This window comes from Lutra lutra, chromosome 13, assembly GCF_902655055.1.
Source record: "Lutra lutra chromosome 13, mLutLut1.2, whole genome shotgun sequence".
Lineage (NCBI taxonomy): Eukaryota > Metazoa > Chordata > Mammalia > Carnivora > Mustelidae > Lutra > Lutra lutra.
The window spans coordinates 95,400,335-95,421,619 of record NC_062290.1 but is presented as its reverse complement, the minus strand read 5'-3'; the positions used below and the strand labels follow the sequence as shown (position 1 = coordinate 95,421,619).

The window sequence follows — 21,285 nt, the reverse complement described above, 5'->3', positions numbered from 1 at the left end:
ATAGCTTAACATTTTCTATTAGAAAAGTTAAAAAACAGCCCTAGACATTATTGCTATTACTGACGCCGCTGTCGTTACATTCTCTAACTGGCTGCTGCGGCTACACAAGAGAAGGGGTGGTTTTGCGTGCTGATGACACTAAGTTCAGCTCACTAGCTGTAATAGTTCCTCAGCTGATTTTCTTGAATATTTTAAGACATGATTATATTCTTGGCAAGCTCTTCTCCCTTGTCCTTTTAAATATTAATGTTCCCTTCTGGTTCTCTCTCATCTTCCAGCACCACAACAAGAATCCTCAATAGTGCAGCGCCCATGTTAGGGGAGAAAGGAGCAATTCCTCCCTCTTTTTATTATTGACATTAGGAATGTCTTAAAATGTTCACCACTAAGTAATCTTTTTTCCTTTTTTTATTTTTTTTTTTTTAAAGATTTTATTTATTCATTTGACAGAGAGAAATCACAAGTAGGCAGAGAGGCAGGCAGAGAGAGGGGAGGAAGCAGGCTCCCTGCCGAGCAGAAAGCCCGACGTGGGGCTCGAACCCAGGACCTGGGATCATGACCTGAGCCGAAGGCAGCGGCCCAACCCACTGAGCCACCCAGGCGCCCCAACTTTTTTCCTTTTTTTAAAGGATTCTGATATCTTTAGCCAGGTTTATTTAATATAAGCTACCTTTAAATACCACTGGGTAGTTTCTATTTTTAAAAAGACTGAGCGATGTGGGGCGCCTATGTGGATCAGTCAGTTCAGCACCTGCCTTCGGCTCAGGTCATGATCCCAGGGTCCTCGGCTCAGGTCATGGTCTCAGGGTCCTGAGGTTGAGTCCTGTGTCGGGTCCCTGCTCAGTAGGGAGCCTGCTTCTCCCTCTCCCTCTGGCCCCTCAGCTCGTGCTCTCTATCTCAATAATAAAATCTTAAAAAAAAACAAAAAAAAAAACAGTATCCAAACGGCAGATAAACATGTAAAAAAAAGTACCCAACCTTCTTGGAAATCAGGGAAATATGAATGAGAACTATAAAGCAACGCCACTGCGCTCACTGGCTGGGCGACACCAAGGATGTCAAGCCAGTGAGAATGGAGGACACTCAGGCTGCATGTCTACTATGGGAGAGCTGTATGGCCCTGCCTACCACTGGTCACGTGACATGGCAACCCCAGTGGGGGTGTGCCCCTAGGGACACAGAGGAATGTGCACAGCAATGTCATCTGTAAAGGACCCAACTAGAAACAGCCCAAATGTCCATCTACAGTGGAACGGATACATAAATTTGAACAGTCATCTAAAGAAATACTGTACTGTAGTACAGTACAGTACACTTGAACATCCTGGTCTCAGAAACCCTTCACTCTATTAAAAATTACTGAGAATACGGGCGCCTGCTTGGCTCAGTGGGTTAGGCCTCTGCCTTTGGCTGAGGTCACGGTCGCAGGGTCCTAGGATCGAGCCCCACATCGGGCTCTCTGCTCAGCAGGGAGCCTGCTTCCCACCCCTCTCTCTACCTGCCTCTCTGCCTACTTGTGATCTCTCTCTGTCAAATAAATAAATAAAGTCTTTAAAAAAAAATTACTGAGAATGATAAAGCACTTTTGTTGATGTGGCTTATGTCTACTAACGCTACTACTGTACAGATCTAAACTAAGAAGTGTTTAAACCACAATGTAACTTCAACGAGTGAGAGGGACAACAGTAAATAGTCTTAGCATCATGACAATAATAGTTTTGACTATTGGACCCATGAAGGGGTCCCCTCAGAACACTTCATGATCCACTTCATAATCCACTGTGCGTAACAATGAAAACGAACAATATAAACTTCACAAACACAATACTGAGTAAAAACGAGTCACACTCCAAAAAAGGAAAACATACACTTATTCACACGAAGCACAGAGACCAAGAAAACAATTCTTCAGGGACTGGAAGGGCCCACAGGGGAGGCTGGGACAGACGACACATGCTCAGGCCTGTGAGGATGGTGGCAGCACACAGGGGCAGTCACTCTCTGCTCAGTGAACTGCTCCTTGTCACAGTTGAAATCATAAAGTCATCCCCCAAATCCAAAAAACATACAGCTGAACTTAATAAAATGCTAGTATTTGTCATTTGATCTGTTACTGTAATAAGTCTTATCAACAGGCTTCCTCTAACAAACCGGTGTCTTCCACGGGGAAGCCCCACCTTCTTCCCGATTGCTGTTGTGCAGATACACAGTTGTGTCTGAACAAGACGGTCTCGGGGCTGAAAGTGAGCTTGGCCTCAGAAGGCGCTGGTGTGAGCCCCCATCTTTCTCCGCTGTCTGAAGCGGCCGCACAGTAAGCCCGCCGCTACTCACTACTATCGCAGATTTCTGCAGACTTGTTCCTGTTCTCTTGCTCTGTTTCCCACTTGGCCACACTGCCCTTGTGATTCTACTTTTACTTGTTTCTTGATTCTTTTTGTTGGCTTAATATCCATTTAATTCTTCCCGTTACACCAATGTATAGAGTTATTCAGTATTACTCTGAGTCCAGATTTTCTCGGGAAGAGGAGAATCCAGAAACACAGTCAACTCTGTACACACCATATGGTGTTCAATAAAAGTGACACTTTACATCATCAGGGGAGAGAAACGTTTAGTCAATAAACAGTGCTCACAGAATGTAGCTAAAAATTTGAGGGAAGCCATAGGACCCTGACCTCACATTTTGCCAAAAAGCTTTACTGAGATAGAATCCATACACCATAAAATATACCCATTGTGAGTATATCTACCATGTATTTTATCCCAAAACAAATGTACATGAATCAAGTAGTTACACATAAAGAATGAAACCAATGAAGTAGAAGAAGATAGCTTATGTCAATTTATTCTAAGTCCCCGGTGAAAAGCATCTGCTCATCATCTCTGGAACCCAGAAATCATAAAGAGTCTAGCATCCTGGCTTCTGACACAAAACAAGACGCCCCCAAAACTCTGAGAGCCGGAAGGAAAGGCTGGATCTGCAGAGCACAGCACTTTGACTCAAAATGTAAAAAGTTAATCCACAAAATTACACATTCAAACAGGTCACTATTCCAAATGAACTCACCTGGAACTTGTCTGCCTACCGTTCGTCTTAGAAGACCTCAGCAGATACAAAAGCCCCTGTACGTAGAGATGGTCCGAAGCACCCTCAAGAACAGTAGGGCACACAGAGCAGTCACGCCCATTTCCAGACGACCGCCGGATTCTCAACTCCTCCTGCCCCTCTGTGTCTACTGTGTCCCCCTCCGAACTGAGAGCACAAACACGCGACCAGAGCTCAGCATCAGCTCAGGAGCTATGTTCTGCTGAGGTCCGCACCCAGGGCCCCTGGAGCCGCTGCCCAGTGCTGAGCCCCCGGGGGCACCGGCAGACAGTGACTGCGACCAAGCCACCACACTGACCCCTCGCAGAGCACATCCTCGGGCAGACCAGGGAGACGCGAGTGAGCGGTGTGCACGTGACGTGGAGGACATGCCTGGCACGCCGAGAGCCACCTGGTGTGCACAGACTGTACACGGTCTCCTCACAGGTCCGGTCAGCAGCCCTGGGCACTCACTCCCACCAGGAGGAAGAGTCCTTCCCAGTGTCCGTGCCTCCCGTGCAGGAGGATGGCACCTGTGGCATGCCTAGGACGGAACAAGGTCAGTCACACCAAGACCAGTGGCGAGTAGCTGCCACAGGTGCACACTCAGCCCTCAGGGCGTTCCTGCCCGTCTGGAACCTGAACAAGCTCCAGATGCTCACTTCCAAGAGCGCTGTACAGGAAGACGGACACTCCTCTGAGGAAAAGAAATCTAAAACTTCAAAAATCTAAAATTTCAAAAACTGAAAATCTAAAAAAAAAAATCTAAAACTTCAACAGGATGCAAACACCCAAGTCCGAAGGTCACAGGTAAATGTCTGGGGTCGAGAAGGGCCAGGTGCCCCTCATAGGACCGAAGGCCCACCATCTGCAGCCCCTCCCCGAGAGGGTGGGCCAGGCCTACCTTCTGGGTGCGGTCAGTTTCCGAGACACTCCCGCCCTTAGAGGCCCTGCTGTCTTCCGCGGGAAATGCCGCGGCCTGTTCGGCCCCCTGGTCCTCATCCTCGTCAAGCTCCTCCGACTCGTCCTCCTCTGAGTCCAGCTCCAAGCTTTCCCCATTCACATGAAGGGTGCTGGCCCCCAGGTCCTTGTCGCCCTGGAACATGGCAAGAGCACAATGTCACCCGGAACCCCACGTCGGGAGCAACCTGCCAGCCCCCACCAGGGCACGGCCTGCGAGGCTCGACACAGCGACCCTCCTACCAGGGCAAGAGCCAGGAAGGGGTGAGGGGTCGGGGAGCAGCGGGCAGGAGGCTGTGCCCCAGAACGAGGCGCCTCAGAGCTGGGGTTCCTTCCAAAGGGACCGAGGCCATCAAATTACTGACAACCTCACGTGGCGCTCTTGCGGTCAGAGAGGTCCTGACACAGACGCGGCTTCCCAAGCACACGAGCGGTCAGTGCAGGCGCGCCTTACCTTGGAGCCCGCAGTGGAATGAGTTATACTCTTAAACATCTCAATCACCGTCCTCTGTTTTAATACTTTGGTCTTTTTCTTAGGAACCAGGCTATAGGTTCCCATTCTTCGTTTTTTCTTCCGAGACACTGCAGCTGCTAAAACAAAAGGCAAGCAAGCTAAAAAAAAAAAGTCAAAAGGGGACAAGAAAGGAAAAGAAACACCATTCAAATGTTTTTTAAAGGTAGGTGATAATTCACAACACCTGATTACAAAATCATCAGCCAGCCACAACAGTGATAGGCTAGTCTTACTTGTCCTACGTTGCACAGAGAAAGTGGATAATCGCTTTACACACGATGAAACGCCCAGCTGAAGGGACAGCAGACAGGGCCACCCTGCTACAGGCAGAAGTGCGAGGAGGACCCACTGGCCATCGGAAGCAGCGCCCTGGAGCACCTCCCACACCCAGGCCCCTGCCTCGGGACAGCCCCCGTCCCCAGGACCCATGTGGCTGCAAGGGCCAGGCTGAGGAGGAACAGTGGCCTCGCTGCCCGTCACTGGGCATGGGCCTCGTCTGCCTCCCTGACAGACCTCTCACCCACGGCGAGGAGCGAACCGCACAGTTTCTAGATGCGTCCACCTTGAAAGGAAGTGTGGCCACGCAACACCGCCAGTCTGTCCTCTCCTGGACCCTTTGCCCAGCACCGTCCACCTCCCCCAACAGTCCACCAACTGAGGGAAAGAAGTCCTTGAAGCAAACCATGCAGCTGCGCGAGGCCGAGGAAGGCAAAGGACAGGAAAGAGCGAACAGCTGGGGCTCCTGGGGACTCGGGGCTCTTGACCCTGTTCTAGATAAAGCAGCTTCAGGTTGACTGACTTCAGAGAAGGAGCTCTCTATAATACTTTATTTTTTAAAAAGTTCCAGGGTTTAAAAAAACCTGAAAACCACGTAACAGAGGCACCGGACTAAAGGGCTAGAGGACCTACGCTCCGCTCTGTTCCCACTCCACAAAGCGGAAGAGGAGAGCGCTCCCGAGCTTGCGTGAGCGGGGACTCCGCCACTGCAAGGGCCACGCAGACAGCCCCACGAGCACGTGGCATCAAGGACACCAGGTGTGTCTCGGCCTCAGCCCCAGGGCCACAAAGGACATCCCAGGCAACCATCCACGCAGCCCTGCACTGTGTTCACTGGGGTGGTCACGAGGGGCCCAGTTCTGTCCATCTCATACTAGAGCGGGGCGAGTGGGTGACACACAGGGGTGTGCGCAGGCTGGATGTACGCCCTGTACAGTCACAGGGAGGGGAGCGAGACGCGCTCTGCAGCCCCCCAGCGAGTCTGTGTGGCCTACTTGTGTTGTGGCAGGATGGAGGCTAACAGAACCTCTGGGGCCATCAGCACAGTAATTTAGAATACCAGTCGAGATGACCTGAAATCGTACACGAGAACGAGCCGGCCCCAACACTGCCCCAGCCCAGGGGAAGACAGCAGGGCAGGGCGGGGAAGGAGGGAGGTCTGAAGAAAGCACACCGAGGTGGTCTAAAAGCGGGACACAGTCACCGAGGGCCACGTCCACACAAGACCCGTCCATCCCAAGACACCTGACAGGCAGGAGGAGCAGCTCCCCCCCAGGCAGGCTTTTGTATTCCCCACAATGCTGACAGGCGCACGAGCGGTCCTGTCGTAAGGCGAGCCGGCTGTGATGACACTTTCCTCTGTAGGAGACACCTGCAGGCATGGAAGTTGTGATTTTGGTACCCTTCCTGCGAGGGGACACCACCAGGAGGGCTGGACCTGTGTGAAGACGTCACAGAAAGGGCCTTTCTGCACTGGGAGAGTCCTCTCGTCTCTGCAGGAACTGTGGGTGTCTCCGAGGCTCCAGAGGAAGGACCTCACTTGAGATGCACCCACCCCCCAGCACCCTCCGTGTGGGGCCACTCACGAGCCCCACCTCCTGCAAAGGCCCCAACAAGACGCCAGGTGCTCACCCGTCCCCGCAACTGACCCTGAACAGAAGCCAGCGCAGAAGAGCGAGAAGCACCCACGGGAAGCGGCTGGTAACAGAACCAGACCAGCCTTCTCCACAACCTTAACTCAAAGGCCTCCACGATACACTGCGTGCTTCCACAGCACCTACTTTATAAACGGTGGGAAGTTCTCAAATCTAGAGCTTTCTACCAAGTTAGGACAAGGGAATAAGACTTAATGAAAACAACATTCATTCTGAGTTTGACAACAAGCGTAGAAAGCAATGCGGGGCTTAGTCCCGTTTCTAGAACAGAGGTCGGGTGCGCTCGGCAGTCTCCAGGTGAGCACCGAGGGCCCGTGACTCCAACCGCCGCTCACCGACAGCCAACACGTGGCTAGTCTCCCAAGGTGTAGGCCTGTAACGCGCCATCAGAGAGCCAAGACCACTGCTGGGTCTCCCTATTACCTGTCTGTGACTTTGTGGTGGCCACGTAGCACTGGTTTTGAGGTAGTGACTGATGAAGGGGTGAGAAGGGGGGTAAAAGCTGCTGTCGTCCAAAATCAGAAAGAGTTTTGTTGGTCTCCTCTTTTGGCTCCTCATGGTCTCGAGCTTCTCGAACTTCTCTGGGATCCTTACTGGCTGCGTGCTTCAAAACAAAGACAATTAATAACTGTAATTACACACGAGCAGGTGGTCACGGAGACAACAGCCCCCGAAAGGGAGCTCCTTTCCTCAAAACCTTGCCTTGCCCAAGAGAGGAGATAAGCAAGAGGAGACCAAGTAGAAAGCTTCCCATCACCACGGCCCCCCGGCCCTGACGTACGCGCCCGGCCGCGCCCCGGGTGACACAGCACTGTCTAGAAGCTAAATACAGCGCTGACGACGCCGGGGACCCAATGCGGCCATGAGCCTGAAACGCCACGCGCCTGGCCCCTTACAGGAGAAACCCGTTACTGCTGCTGTAGGTCAGCGTATCAGCAATAAAGTGTTTCCAGTCATTTCCACGGCTGCACGTGCAACACCTCCCCCACAACAGACTCCACTTTCAAAGTTACCTCCTGCTCAGAGTGTCACCACTCTCCTGGGTTTGTCTTCAGTCTCGGCCTTCTGAGGCCCCAGCAGCCCACAGTGGTGCCGCCGACCCCCTCGTGCCCATCGGCAGAGCCGTCACGCCAGACCGCCTACAGCCTCGTGAGAGCTGGATCTCATATCAAATTCCATCTAACCAAGTTTCATCACACACAGTAGGCGCACTCAGCAGCAAAGAACAGGCATCCCTCAGTCAGCGGCGCCGGGCAAAGGGGGACTCCACACGCGGAAGACCGCAGGGGACCCTCGCCTCACGCCGGACACAAATACTGACTCAGAATGGATCAAAGATCCAGAACCACAAAACTCTTGGAAGCAGGAGGAATGCTTCATGACACTGAATTTGGCAATGATTTCTAGACAGGACACCAAGAGCAGAGGCAACAAGAACTACAAAAACTGACAAATTAGACTTTATCAAAATTGAAAACTTCTGTTCATCAAAGGACACAATCAATAGAATGAAAAGGCAACCTACGGATGGGGAGAAAGTATTTGCCAGTCATCTGCATATCTGATAAGGGACTAATATCCAGAATACATAAAGAACTCCCCCAAATCAACAACAGAAGAGCAACCTGATTAAAAACTGGGAAGAGCATCTGAACGCGCATTTCTCTGAAGAAGACACGCGCTGCGCACAAGAAAAGACACCCAGAGTCAGGAAAAGGCGCATCAAAACCGTAACGAGGCATCACCTCACACACAGGAAGGGCGACCACGGAAACAACAGAAGACAAACCCAGGGAACTGCCAGTTGCGCCTCAGTTAAAAACAACAAACGTTGGAAAGGGTGTGCAGAAGCCAGAACCACGGTGTGCTGTGGGGGGACGTGAAATGGGGCCGTTGCCATGGAAAACAGTTTGGCCGTTTCTCAAAAAGCTAAACACAGACCTCGCAGGATCCGGCAATCCCACGTGTGGCCATTTACCTCACAAACGGTGAGCGTGTCTCCGAGAGCTGCATGCCCGACGGCTCACAGCAGCGCCGCCAGCCGAGGGACGGGAGCGGCCCGAGCGGCTATCGACAGGCCCACGGGTGAGCAGGTCGCAGCCCAGCCACACCTCGGACCGTGACTCCCCCTTAAAGAGGGGATCCCGGCACCGCGGCCACGTGGGTGGAGCTGGAGGACGCGGTGCCGAGTGCGGTCGGCCCGGCACGGATGGACCGGTTGTGTGTCGTGAGTGGAGACGCCCTGGAGGCCCGAGGAGTCGGACACAGACGTGAGGCGGGGGCGCCGGGCGCAGGGTTTACGGGGACAGAGTCCAGCCCGGGAAGATGGACGAGCTCTGGGGAGGGTGGGGGGAGGACGGCTGCACTAGTGTGAACGCGTCTGACAGCCCTGCCCTTAAAAGTGAGCCTACCTGGGAGGGTGGCCGGGATGCCAGCTCTTGGGGAGAGAGCTCAGGGGACTTACTCACACTCAGCTCAGCAACCCAATCTGTCTCTTGGCAGGCAACGTGGCCCAGTCCCGGAGCGCCCTTCCTTCTTCCCCCAAGCCCACCGTCCTCCCCACCACCTTTACAATGAACTGCCTGGGCACACAGGGCACAGTTCACGTGTAAGTTGTCAACTCTGCGAACGTCTTCAGTCTCTCTCAAACACATCAGGTTGTCCCTGAAGAAGTCACTGCTAGAACAAAGGAGAGAGCTAGATCCCCTTTCCGTCTCCCGTGAACTACCCCACAGACTGTGGCCACAGTGACTCCTGGCCTCCACAGCTCTTCTTATAAGCAAATGCAAAAGATGATTTTACAGTAAACACAAAGGAGGGGCAAAAATTAAACCTGAGGAGGAAACAGTATATGAGGCTAATTCTCACCTGGACACAAAATCTTTAAGGTATTATTCTGAAAAGCTGAAAAAAAAAATCAAGAGCTGCTGAACGTGGGTGAAGATTCTAACTCTGTCAGGGCTCTACTCTCTGATAACCGCAGAAAAGATGAAAGACACAGCTACTTGCCGTGGAGGCAGGACGTCAGCACCCAACATCATGGAGGGGCGTCCACTGCTGTGATGGAGCCGTGAGCGCCCAGCCAGCCCCAGCCCCCGACACAAACGGAGGACCTATGGCCCAAGCTGCAGAGAGAGGGGGCCCACAGTGCTGCTCTCGCCAAGGTGCTGGAGGCCCACGGGGTCTGGCCCTTGCTGGGCCTACACACCCCCAGCACTCCATGCATTAGCTCCCCACTCCAGCCAGGAGGCCAGGCCCCGAGCCACCTGCCAGGCCCATGTCAGCTCTCTTAGCCCAGCCTACTTCCCCTACCAGATACTTAATTCCAGTGGCAACGAACAAGGACTCACACAATTTCAAGACTACCTAAGCAGGCTGAGGGCTCCAAGAACAAGGCCTCATCTTTTGTCCAGCACCTAGAGAACACCAGTGGCAGCAATTATGTGTGGAAGTGGAAAAGGAGACCGGGGACAGGGACGCAAAGGGAAAAGGCTGGAGGGCCACCATGCCGAGGCCCCAAGAAGTCTGCGCAGTTCGACTAGGGAGACAGTCTGCAACACAGGACACAGTAACAAACATTTCAATGCAAGAGAAAAAGGTTCCCTTCCAGAAGCTTCCACTTTTTCTGCCAGTGAGCGAGCTGCACCCTGTGCTAGTGCTTTCTGACAGGACCAACACCAGGTGAGAGGGGGCGCCCACACTGCGAGGGGACATCAGCCCTGTAACAGGAACATGCCTTCCTTCTTAAACTCTTACAAACAAAATGGTTTTATTATCACAAGCCTGTAACACTCATCACTGGAATGACTGATTTTAAAACACAACTTTCAGGGGCGCCTGGGCGGGTCAGTGGGTTAAGGCCTCTGCCTTTGGCTCGGGTCATGATCCCAGGGTCCTGGGATCGAGCCCCACATCGGGCTCTCTGCTCGGCGGGGAGCCTGCTTCCTCCTCTCTCTGCCTGCCTCTGCCTACTTGTGATCTCTGTCTGTCAAATAAATAAATAAATAATCTTTAAAAAAAAAAAAAAAAACACACACAACTTTCAGTAAACCAAGGTCTCCCAAGAAAACCAAACAAGATGGAACTGGGTCTGGGGAGCAGGGAACTCCAAGGGCAGGAGAGGCCAGGTCTGGAGCCAGGGGGTCCACATCAGAAGGGCCCTCAGGGACCCTACTGCCTTGACGTGCCTTGACACGTTGCTATGCCACTGTGCCCTTCATCCTCCTGTGGGGCCCCAGGGGCAAATGAAGTCCCCAGGTGTGCAGCAGGCAGGGGTGGTCTTCAGGAAATCATTTCTGAAGTCTCAACACCCTCTTGTCCTCTGTCCCTACAGCAGACTCAAGTGATACGTGTGACAATCAACGGTACGTCACTACAACTGTAATAACTCGATGCGGCACACCGCTAACACCGAGAGAAGCCTACCCGGTCCGAGGGATTTCTTGAAGTTAAATTCCAAATTGCCTTGTTTTCCTTAGAGGATTACAACAGGGCGCCAATAAAAGATGCCCAAGAATAAACGTGTATTAGAATAAAGTCCTGGAAACAAGAACAGAATAAAAGTATAATTTCAAAGAAACAGATGAACAATGTAAAAGTTTCTGACTTGCATTTTAAAAATTGGTAATGGTGAGCCAAAACACAGCAGGCAAAAATAACGAATCTTACTCCAAACCTGCTATCTAATACAAAAACTAACCCAAAATAGACCATATATTTATAAAAATATAAACCTATACAAAAATAAAAAACTGCCTTAAAAATTACAGAAAAGTCTTGGGACCCAGGGCTAGGTGGAGAGTTTGTAGACATGATACCAAAAGGACGAGCCAGGAAAGAAGAAACTCTGACGAAGGGTCAGGGTGCGACGGCTGTCCTCCAGGGAAGACCCTACTGGGAGGGTGAGGACGAGCCACTGACGGAGAGAAGTCGGCCAGTGGGTCCACGGCGAAGGGCTCAAACCCAGAACTGTGAAAGCTCACAAAGCAGCTGTGATACGGGCGAGAGGTGTGACAGACATTTCATGAAGAAGGACGTACGGATGGCAAGTTGGCCCTGAAAAGATGTCCAGCACCACTGGCCACTAGACGTGTTCAAATGAAAACCGCGCTGAGGCACCGCAGTTAAAACCCAAACGAGCGGCGACGGCACCCGCCAGCAGCAGTGTGAGAGAGCAGACGGCTCAGACCTGGCTTCTGGGGGAAGATGTTGCCGCCTGCTGGGAATCTGGCTGAGCAGCTACTTACAAAAGCTAAATACCCAATGAACACATGACCCTGCAATTTTGTTCCTGGACGTCTAACCCAGGGAAATGATTTCTGCCTCAAGAAAAACCTGCACGTAAACGTCCAGAGCAACTTTAATGTGACAGCCCCAGACTGGAAAAGCCCCGAACACCCCTCAACCTGGGAGCAGTTCAGTTCTGGGACACAGACCCCCCAGGAAACCCCTCAGCAGGAAAAGGGAAGGACCCACTGACACCGTGTGGTTGGTCCCACTGGAATGGGGTTGCTCTCAAAGGCCCCCACCTTCCTACAGAACACGGGACAGGACGCGGCTGTGGAGATGGGGAACTGGGATGGTGGGCGGGGTAGGTGGGGACAAAGGTGGCCTGGGAGCTGTTCCGTGCTGCTGTTCCCAGAAATCTGCACCGGGCTCTCCCTGTGCGAAATGCAGCCCAGGGGAGACCAGGTGAAGAGACCAGGTGAGGGCTACATGGGGTTTCTCTGTACTATCCCGCAGCTTCCTATGAATTCCGCATTACTGAAAAAGTTTTCTAAAGCTGTGGAGCGTGCCCAGGAGTACTGCAAAAGGTGGAAACCACAGCAGGGCCAGGCAGACTAGGAGGGCCAAGGCCCACATGGAGAGACGCGGGCGTCCGGGGCGGCCACGGGCACCCAGCAGCAGGCGGGTCAGTGCGCAGCCCCCCCGCGCCCCCCACAGGCAGCCACGGGGAGCGCAGCGGACGGACAGCCAGACGGTGAGCGCCCCGGGGAGCAGCAGCGACACACGCCGCAGAACAGCAACGAGCGTCTTCCGCAGGGCAAGACGGGATGCTCTAGGAGAGAGATCGGGACCGGAACATCGGAAGCGGAATCATCAACATACAGAACGAGAGCAAGGACGTAAGTGCCGAAGAAGAAACCAGAGCTGGAAACCACAGCCCAGGTCCACGTCAAGAGTGCCACAGAAAGAAAAGCCGCACGAAGCACTTCCCTCGAACCGAGGAAAGACGCGCGTCTCAGACAGACAGGGCCCGTGGGCACAGGCCGGCTGGCACAGCCCCGCAAGGCTGCACGGATGACACCACACATGATCTCCTAAAGCCGCATGGTGAGACGAGCTTTAGGACGCGCACCAGCAGCGCCAGGTACGAGCAATCCCAAGGGCACTCCTCTAAAGACATAGAAGTCACCCCTGGCCAGACTGACAGAGAACTGGGAGGGCAAACGTGACTGTGGACATTCTGACCAAACGCACCAGGCCCCGGCACAGAATATGCTCCCCCAGCAGGAGACTGGCTTCTCGCTACCCGTTCCCTCCGCCCATGGGCCTGGCATGAAAACAGAGGCTTGGGCATGTTCTCAGTGTGTCCCTCGCCCCTTCCTTCCGTCACACCAAGAACCTAACCAACGTCGCAGCTACTTATTTCCTGAGAGAATCCGCGCTCTTCTCCCCCAGCGGCAGAGAGCACCCCGGCCCGAAGCAGGGGCGGGGAGGTGTCGACCGCTGTCGCTCACGCCCAAACGGTCAGCAGCCTCTCATCCTCTTCCCAGGCCCAGAGACAACCACCTGTTGGTAACCACTGCCATTTACTGGCCTTTCTCCTTCACGCGGAGTCATCTGCCGTCACCGCGATCAAAGAGAACACAAGCACAGGAAGGGAAGACAGAAACGAGAGCAGCCCCGTCCCAGCAGGGATCACATTACCAGGCCCAGGATGGATTTTGGCATGGTCTTCCGTGCCCTGTGAACCTTGATGTCAGCAGCAGCGGCTGTGGGCTTCTTGTCCTCGGTCTCTTTACTTGCTTCCCCGAGCTTGGCCGGCGCTGTGGCTGGTGCCTGAGAAAAAGCACTGGGAGTCCTCCCTTTGCCAGAACCTCCGGGAAGGGTTTTCGCAGCATGGCCAGGAAGCGAGGAAGCCAAAGTGCTGGTAATCCGCATGGGCTGCTCCTGTAGGGGCGGCTTACTCAAGAAGTACCCATTGCTCCCGATGACAGAAGTCTGTGTGAAGTCATCTGTGTTGATGTGGTTTTGCTTCCCCGCTTCACTGTCTCTTTCTGAAACCCCGTTTTCGGCTATTCGAGCTAGTTTGTTGGTACCTTCCTGTGGGCTGACCACCGTGTTCTCCTGAGGGTGCTGCGCTGGAGTCACGTGACTGCCAGCCTCGCTCTTTCCACAGGACCCGTTGGCTTCGCTGTCCGCGGCCACAGGGGCCTCTCCTCCCTGCTTCTCTGCTGAGCCTCCATCGGCTGCCATCGAGAGCTCTGTGAACAGAGGAGACCGTGTCACCGCTCTGTCAGGACACAGCCCACCCAACAGTTACCTGGAGGGGTGTAACGTGAAACTGTCCCAGGAAAAATCATCTCATTTCATGTACAAAGTAGACTTAAGTTCAAACAGATTAAATATAAAATGGTGTCTTAGGGGAGCCTGGGTGGCTCAGTCGAAAAGCCTGCAACTCTTAATCTTAGGGTTGTGAGTTCAAGCCCCATGCTGGATGTAGAACTTACCTAAAAATAAACATTAAAAAATCTTAAAAAAAAATAATAATAAAATGATGTCTTAGACACTAATTTTGACAAGTAATTGGTTAAAGTTTGGAGAAGGCCAAACCCTGAACAGGGGAATCCGCCCTGAGCTCAGACATGCCAGCTATCTGTCCACCCCGTGTGCAAGGTGCAGCCAGGCTCTGTAGTCCTGCCTCGGAGGACACAGTCTAAAACCAGAAGCACAAGATAAAGACTCCCCGTTTGTTGGGTAAATTCATTTTTAAAAGATAGCAAGATCTCAAAACCCATTACACAGATTTGCCTATCCACCAGGAACAAACACATGACCGTAAAATAAAACTGAGCATGGTTTAAAGACAGAAAGCAAGGCCTCAGAAACAGCTTCACGGGACGCCTGGGTGGCTCAGTTGGTTAGGCGGCTGCCTTCAGCTCGGGTCATGATCCTGGCATCCTGGGATCGAGTCCCATATTGGGCTTCTTGCTCGGCGGGGAGCCTGCTTCTCCCTCTGCCTCTGCCTATCACTCTGTCTGCCTGTGCTCGCGCTCGCTCGCTCTCTCTCTCTCTCTAACAAATAGATAAATAAAATCTTTAAAAAAAAAAAAAAGAAAGAAAAAGAAACAGCTTCACAAGAACAAACTTAAAGAAAATGGTTAAAAAAACCAAGAGAAAGGGTCCTATTTTCAGTGCATCAGCCAGAAGGCCCATTACAAACATCCAGACTACAACCTATACTCTATAAAAGCTTGGTCTCCCAGGACAACTCAACAGACCTTGTCCAGGACCAATTATAAGCAAGTGCATTTTGCATCAGAAGATGTATGCATATATCCAACCTCACCAACAAAGGCAAAAGCAGAAAACTCATGATCACACACCCCTGGATGCAGAAAGAGCTTCAGGTGACTTCAAGACTCCACGCTGCACTCTACTGACACCCACAGGAGACCCCACGTTATGGTATCAGCCGTCCCCTCCTCTGCCACAGAGCGTGAGGTCTGCAAGACTTTCGTCTGTCCGCTCTGCGCCCCGAGGCAGAAACAGGGCCTGGGACACAATATGAGTGCAGCACATACTTTCTAATACTTTCTAAATGAACACACAGTTATTAATTAAGGATTTTTTCTTTTAAAAACCCTCAGCAAGACAGAATAGGCAGGACCTTACTTGGACAGAGTTAGCAAAGGCCATACACCAAGATCTGCAGGAAGCATATACTTAATTCAGAAATGAGTGAATTTCAGGGCACCTGTGTAGCTCAGTGGGTTAAGTGTCCAACTCTTGGTTTTGGCTCAGGTCATGATCTCAGGGTCAGGAGATCAAGCCTAGAGTCTGGCTCTGCACTCAGCGTGGAGTCTGCTTAAGTTTCTCTCTCTCTCTCTCAGCCCCTCCCCCCGCTCACGCGCACATGCACGCTCGCTCGCTCTCCCTCTCTCTCAAATAAATATATAAATAAAATCTTGAAAAGAAAGAAAGAAAAAAGTGAATTCCATGTGAGATCAGAAATGCCACAAGGATCTCACACAAAAACAGGTATACCGGCAGGCACGAGAGGGAACGTGGAAATGAGAGGCACTGGAGATAAAGGAAGAACTCCAGCCTCCGTACCCAACACCATTATTTACTTTAAAAATGCAGTCCATTAGCAATTAACACATAAGAGTGCAGTGAGACTGCTGACTTCAAACCTCAAGCTACAAAACTCAAGGGCATCTTCCTGCACTGGTATTAACTAGAAAATAAGAGAGGGGAAAAATACTATTTGCAAAAGCAGGAAAAACTATAAAGAATACAAAATTTTAGAACAGACTATTCAAGGCCTCTGTGAAGAAAAAGATTTCATTTATTTATTTATTTATTTATTTATTTTTAAAGATTTTATTTATTTATTTGACAGAGAGAGAGATCACAAGCAGGAAGAGAGAGAGGAGGAAGCAGGCTCCCCGCCGAGCAGAGAGCCCGATGCGGGGCTCCATCCCAGGACCCTGAGATCATGACCTGAGCCAAAGGCAGAGGCTTTAACCCACTGAGCCACCCAGGCGCCCCAAGAAAAAGATTTTAAATGAAAACATGGCCCTAAATGGGATGACAAAGCGTCAAGCTGCCTCTGAGTCTCTAAGTTCAGTGACGGCCAACCACAACTCCATCGGTGTATGACAAACTCCACCACCTTGTTCTAAAACGTAAAGGGAAAAACAGATTTTCCCAAACGGCAAAGTGAATCACAGAAAAGAACAGTAAAGGCACAGGGAAACAGTCTCCCTGCATCAGAAGAGGATGCCACAGGCCTTCCCACAGCACCACCACAAGGGGGGCTGCGGTGCCCACTAGGCACAGCAGGGTCTAGACAGCAGCCCGAGGGGGCAGGGCACGGACTGCCGGCTAGAAGGCAGATTTCCGCAGCCGTGCCTGGACCTGCTGGTTCCGAACCTCTGAAACTGGGTTCCACACATCTGGGCCTCAGCGAGACCCCTGGAGGCTCATCCACACATCTGAGTCCGGAAATTCTCAACCAAGGCGGTTAACAAGGGAAAATGTAGAACACAGATCTATGGCCTAGAAACGGGGAGATTTTGCTACACATCCAAAGCATAAGTCTTAACAGAAACAAGGAAAGATAAATATGATTAGATGCTGTGATGTAACAAGATACAGGTACGTGGTCTCCGCCCGCGGCTCCTGAGGGGACTGCAGACAGGGCTGGTCACACTACGAAGCCCGGCACGTGCGGCCCTACCCCCACCCTCCAGAGAGCGGAGAGGGGCTGTGGACCCGGTTAACAATCCATCATACCGCCACAGAAGTCCCCGAGCTATGGGGTTCAGAGAGCTCCCAGGTGGGCAACACACCCACATGGGGAGGGCGGTGCACCCCCAGAGGGCACAGAAGCTCCACCACAATCCCCCCACACCCGGCCCTGTGCCTCACTCCCACGGGGCCGCTCCGGAGTCGTGCCCTCTGTAATAGACCAGCGACAGCGAGTCCGTGGTTCCCTGAGTTCCATGAACTTGAGGAGGGGGCTGTGGGCACCTCCAGTTCACAGCCAGCCCCTCGTGTAGCAAGTTGCGTGCACCCAGGGACTCTCGACTTGGGACTGGGGCCTGGTGGGACCGAGCCCCTAGCCTGTGGGTTCAAAGCGGAGCCGGCTTACAGGCTGCCCAGCAGGCGTCAAGGAGAGCGGGAGACCCGCCCGGCGTGGGGAAGCCGGCTGCGCAGGGTCCGCTTGCTGTGAGACGCTGGCTAGAGGAGGGAGCAGCACTCTTCCTCTCAGAGGCCTGAACTGTGGCCATCGGCCATTGCTACTAATATCCATTCTTCTGAAGGCTCTGGCCAGAGCCATCAAACGAGCAAGAAAACGTGACACAGGGCGTTCAGGTCAGAAAGCAGCAGCCAAATTTACTTGGAACTGACGTGACCCACCGTAGAAAACCCAAAGTAATCTACAAACTGCAGGAACCAATGACTGACTTTTCAGAAGACTGATTACAGAAATGAATCTACAGGGCACCTGGGTGGCTCAGTCGGTTACGTGTCTGCTTTCAGGTCAGGTCATGATCCCAGGGTCCTGGGATCGAGCCCCGCATGGGTCTCCCTGCTCAGCGGGGAGTCTCCTTCTCCCTCTGCCCCTCCCACTCTCTCTCTCTCTCTCTCTCTGTCAAATAAAAAATATAAAATCTTTAATAAAAAAAAAAGAAATGAATCTATAAAACTAACTCAAAATGGAGAACAAAGGAAAATGCAAAATGTAAAACTATGTAACTTGGAGAGGAAAAAAAAAAGAAATGAAGAAATCTTTAGGATCTAGGGCTAGGCGAGGCACATTGACAGCAAAGCACAATCCCAAAAAGGAAAGTGACAAATCAGACTTCGTCAAGATTAAAAATTTCTCAAAAGTTAAACAGCAAATCTGGCCAGCACGGCGATGCCACCTGATGCCCACCGACGGGGGTGATTAAACCCTCGGACGAGGACAGGAGGTCCCCCGTACACAACTGCTGTCATACCGAATGGTGCCGGGGCTTCGCAGCACAGTTCGGCAGCTTCTTAAGTCTAAGCATAAAGGGGCGCCTGGGGGGGCCTAGTCCGCGAAGCGTCCGCCTTCGGCTCGGGTCATGATCTTGGGGTCCTGGGATCGAGTCCCGCATCAGGCTCACTGCTCAGGGGGGAGCCTGCTGCTCCCCCTGCCTGTGCTCACGCATGCACTCTCGCAGATAAATAAATCTTAAAAATATTTAGAAACTTCTGTGCTTCAAAGGACGCTGTCAAACAACTGAAAAGCCAAGGCTGGGATGGGAGACAATGCTTGCAAGTCACACATCTGATGAGGAACGTGTTTCTGCAATACATACAGAACTCTGACGACCCAACAGGAAAAATCAATAACCAATTTGAAAAACAGGCAAAGGATCTAAACTACACGTTTCCAAACATATACAAAGGGCTAACAATACTAAGCACGTGAAGAGATGCTCAACTAATCATCTGGAAAACGCACGTCAGAACCACAACGGGATGGCACTCCGCACCCACCGGGACAGCCATCGTGGAAGGGACAGGCAGTCCCAAGTGCTGGCAGGCAGTGGAGGGCAGGCCCTGCCACGCTGCCGGTGCGAGTGTCAAAGGAGCAGTCCCACGGTTCCTCAGAAGGAGGGCTCAAGGCCGTGGCTCGGGGCAGTGTGTCAGAGCAGAAAGTTCATTTATCCACATTATTTATTTATTTATCCCCAACTTCTAGGAGAAAAGGCCCAGGAGCGGGGGGAGCTGGGGAGGGAAGAAAAGTGAGAGACCGTGGACGTCCACGGACGAGAACACCTCAAGGAGTGGAGGGAAGCACAGCACCAGGAAGAAACCCCGAGGCAGGTCTTCTCTCTCTCTCTTTTTTTAAAGATTTATTTATTTATTTATTTATTTGACAGAGAGAGAGACAGCGAGAGACGGAACACAAGCAGGGGGAGTGGGAGAGGGAGAGGGAGGAAGCAGGCTGCCCACCAAGTAGGGAGCCCAACGCGGGGCTCGATCCCAGGACCCCAGGATCATGACCTGAGCCGAAGACTGAGGCTTAACCCCCTGAGCCTCCCAGGTGCCCCTGGAGGCAGAGGAAGGTGTGGGTGGGTCTGTATGGAGGGACCTCTGGGAAGCGGCATGCCCCAGGGCTGGCCAGGGGCCGTAGCACAGGGGAGCTGGCGGCTGGATGAGGTACCCAGAGGCCCCGCAATCCACCCAGAAAGTGCCTGGCTGGGTCAGACCTGAGCTCAGGATCCTCAACAGGGAGGGAGCGGGGTTTAGAAACTGTCTCAGAAAGCACAGCAGGCACTGCATCTCCAGACCCGCCCTGCTCCCAGGAGTCCCCAGAACTCTACTGGGATCGGAAGTATTTCCATAACAAGCCTGTTCGTGCACCAAGTCACGCACTTCCAGGGATAGTCCTGCCCTATGGCCTGGGCTGCTGGAGTGCCCGTGCTGGGCCTGCACCCACAGTGGCCGCTGGACGTGTATGTGGTGGTCACACGAGAAGGTGACTATGTAGACGTGAAAAGGTATGCTGGCAGCTCCTGTACTGCCCGGGATGCAGACAGGGGCTGCAGCAATGCATGCCGGACGGCCACACTACAGCTCAGGAAAGGCACAGAAGAGCAGCTACTGGCATGGGCTGCAGGGCGGGCCCTGTCCTACCACTAGGCCGTGAGGGGCTGCATCCAGGGACTCAGAGGCTGACACCCGCCAAGACACACAGGTCCGTGCTGGGACACTGCAGGCCGACCTGCAGGGCCTGAGAAGACGGGCCCCAGCCCTGTACCCATCAAATCGCAGCCCTGATCTCTCCTGCTGATGCACACAGTGGTCTTGGTGGCCGTGGCCATGGCCAGCACCACCTGCACGCCATCGTCTCTGTGTCCTCAGAGGAAGGGTCCAGCTGCCAGTCTGACAGCCTGGGTGACCTCATCCCGGCAGTGCACCCATTTCCGCTCCCCCTCCTTGGAAGAAGAGAGACAGAATCACACATCACTGGGCGGGCATGCAGCCAGCATACCCACAGTGCTTGGAGCAGCGCCCAAGGTCAGGAAGGAGGACAGTCCCGTGACCTTGGCAGGCTCCTCCTGCACTATCCTTACCGGGAGCTGGCCAGATGATGGGATGGTACGCTGCTCACCTGCTCAGCTCCTGCGGCCACATGGCAGCCCAGGGATGCTCGCCCATCTCCCCAGACAGACACGGCCAAGCGAAGCCCAGTGTCGGCACCACTCCTGAGCCATCGGCCTCATGGTGCCCAGGCCAAATGCAGCTCTCCAAAATGAACTTCTCAGCGGCCCCCACGTGGCTCATGTGTGACACAGTGGGACTCACGTTTCACAGTGTGTGTTCCACAGCCCTGACAGAACAGAGTGCCTCCCACCGCAGCCCCTCACAGGTCTGGCCCTCTGCAACCCCCCTGCACCTCCCCGCAAATCTGCTGCTTTGCTAGCCTCTGCTTTTACCTTGTCCAAAATGTCATACAAATGGAGTCACCAAGCACATGGCCTGTGGGTCCGCCCCCCTTCACTTAGCAAAACCTGGTCAGTGTCATCTGTGTTGCTGTGGACGCCGCCACTCCCTCTTCGGGCCTGCTGTGCCCCACCCACCAGGTGTGCACCGGCTGGAAGCCCGGGATGGGCACCTGAGTGGCTCAGCTTGGGGTGATGAGAATGAAGCTGCCATAAACATCCACACGGCCCTTCTCGCTTCGAGTTTCCAGGTGCACTTATGACAAGGGCCTACCAGGTGTCTGTTTGTCACTTTTTGGGAACGGTCCCCTTCTCTAGCGGATCTCTTGTGTGTGCCTTTGTGTCCATCTGGGAATGGGAAGTGGGAAGCCATACGACGGCCTGGCTGGAAGCAAGGATGTCAGGAGCCTGGGACGGGCGAGGGGATGCCAGAGCGACAGGTCCTCTGGCCACTTCTGCAGGAGCAAACTGCACCCTTACCTTCCCTCAGCAGCTCTGTTTTCATGCAGCAATCCTGCTTCGTCTCCCCCTTCGCCGGAACTGCCTGCTAAAGAAGAAACAGCCATCAGCCTGGGTTCACCT

General features: G+C 53.1%; 1 protein-coding gene across 7 annotated transcripts in view; it reads right to left on the bottom strand.

Annotated features, from left to right (window-relative positions):
* The window catches only part of EHMT1 (euchromatic histone lysine methyltransferase 1), a 142,269-nt gene that overhangs the window by 50,918 nt on the left and 70,066 nt on the right, over window positions 1–21,285 (bottom strand). For 5 of the 7 annotated variants that reach the window (XM_047700590.1, XM_047700587.1, XM_047700591.1 and 2 more), the window contains 5 exons: window positions 21,184–21,247; window positions 13,421–13,977; window positions 6,914–7,094; window positions 4,500–4,657; window positions 3,990–4,181 (listed from right to left, as the gene is read on the bottom strand). In XM_047700590.1, coding sequence (XP_047556546.1) covers window positions 3,990–4,181; window positions 4,500–4,657; window positions 6,914–7,094; window positions 13,421–13,977; window positions 21,184–21,247 — 1,152 coding nt within the window. Of the gene's footprint in view, window positions 1–3,989; window positions 4,182–4,499; window positions 4,658–6,913; window positions 7,095–13,420; window positions 13,978–21,183; window positions 21,251–21,285 lie in introns of those variants that run through there. The other 2 variants (XM_047700589.1, XM_047700588.1) reach the window with 2 other exon arrangements.